General features: G+C 39.9%; 1 protein-coding gene across 1 annotated transcript in view; it reads left to right on the forward strand.

The window, feature by feature from the left end:
- The window catches only part of Dock11 (dedicator of cytokinesis 11), a 136,086-nt gene that overhangs the window by 25,304 nt on the left and 108,969 nt on the right, over positions 1-1,813 (forward strand). Inside the window, exon 11 of the mRNA XM_031372386.1 lies at positions 1,070-1,210. Within this exon, the coding sequence (XP_031228246.1) occupies positions 1,070-1,210 (141 nt within the window). The remainder of the gene's footprint in view (positions 1-1,069; positions 1,211-1,813) is intronic.

The raw sequence follows: 1,813 nt of genomic DNA on the forward strand, positions 1-1,813 counted from the left end.
CTCTCTCTCTCTCTCTCTCTCTCTCTCTCTCTCTCTCTCTCTCTCATTTAAATGTAGGTGGTTACCCTGGGTTCCGGCAGCCTTGGCTGCCTCTCACCTTAGATGCCAATAACTTTCAAATTCTTATCAACAGCCCAGACCTCTCAGTTTTCCAGCCACGTAGTTACCTCAAACTCCAAACATCCCTAACTGAATTGCTCATTTCCACTCTCCTTTCCTCCAAATCTATCTTTCATTTGTATGACACAATGAAGTTTTTAATTTCAGTGTCTCTGTAATCTCCTGGGTCTGACATGACTGTGTTGTTCTTGTTGCCTTTCAAACCTATTCTTGTTAGTCTGACCTCCTAAAGAGCTTGTGAACGAAACAAATCCTACTGGCTATGAGGATATATTGTATGAAGAGGAGGAGGAGGAGGAGGAGGAGGAGGAAGAGGAGGAGGAGGATGACGAGGAGGACGAGGAGGAGGAGGAGGAGAGGGGAGGGGAGGGGAGAGGAGAGGAGAAGAACCAATTAAATAATACTGAAAAATAATGTTAGATAAATCTAAGAAAGGACATATAGACTGTCAAAATGTATGCAATTTTTTTACAGGGAGTTGGGGAAATAATTCTCTTCAGAAGTGCAAATTGATCATAGAGTCTTGAATGAAAAGAGAGAGCAAGCAATACAATTCTCTGGGGGTAGGGTTCCTGAAAGAGTAGCAGGCACAAAGACCCTGTGGTGAGAGAGGTGTTAGATATACTAGAAAAATAACCAAGGATGGACATGTGATTTGGAGCAGTAAAATGATGGGGTAGGGGTTTGTATGCCCAGGTGTGGATTTCTGATGTGTTCATTGCCTTAGGTCAGGTTCTTATCATCTCCTTCCAAGAGTTCTCTGTCAGCTCTCAAATATTGCTATAAAGTCACCTGACAAATCTTGTTGAATGAAAGCATTTAAGAGGGATCAAATGGACAGAGCTATTGGATTCTGCTGCCAACTTTAATATGCTGATCTGAATCTGTATCAATCAGTGTTATTATGAAAACTGTCTTCTTAGACAACTCATACTATCTGTTTTTGCAGCGGTTAGACTTTTCAGGAATTGAGCCTGATGTAAAGCCATTTGAAGAAAAGTGCAACAAGCGTTTCATGGTGAATTGCCATGATTTAACTTTCAATATCCTGGGTCACATTGGAGACAATGCAAAAGGACCACCCACAAACGTACGTATGACCGTTTCTTCTACTGCACTGGACCCAGCATATTAAAGAAATGCCTTTCTCTTTTTGTACAAGTAAGGACTAATTGGTGGGATGAAAATTCCAGTGTTAGATATTATGATAAATTTGACATGAAGAATTTCATCTCTTTCTTCTGGACAAAATACAAACGTTTTCTCATCTTGAGAGGATTCCTGCAAGTTTTAACTACTTAGAGTAGCAGATAGAGAATATGTTCTCTCTTTAGAAGTGGCATGTCCCCAGAAGCTGGAAAAAGTCTGTCCTCACACTGGATTCGAATAAAGAATAGGATTTCTTTTAGAAAATTGGTTCATCCATCCATTTACCTAAGAATTTCATAAATTTATTGTTTTTAATAGCTGAGTAGTACTCCATTGTGTAGATGTACCACAATTTCTATATCCACTCCTCTGTTGAGGACATCTGGCTCTTTCCAGCTTCTGGCTATTATAAATAAGGCTGCTATGAACATGGTGGAATATGTGCCCTTATTACATGTTGCAGTATCTTTTGGGTATATCCTGAGTGAGATAACCCAATCACAAAAGAACAAACACGGTATGCACTCTCTGATAAGTGGTTATT

This window comes from Mastomys coucha, chromosome X, assembly GCF_008632895.1.
Source record: "Mastomys coucha isolate ucsf_1 chromosome X, UCSF_Mcou_1, whole genome shotgun sequence".
In the NCBI taxonomy this organism is placed as follows: Eukaryota; Metazoa; Chordata; class Mammalia; order Rodentia; family Muridae; genus Mastomys; species Mastomys coucha.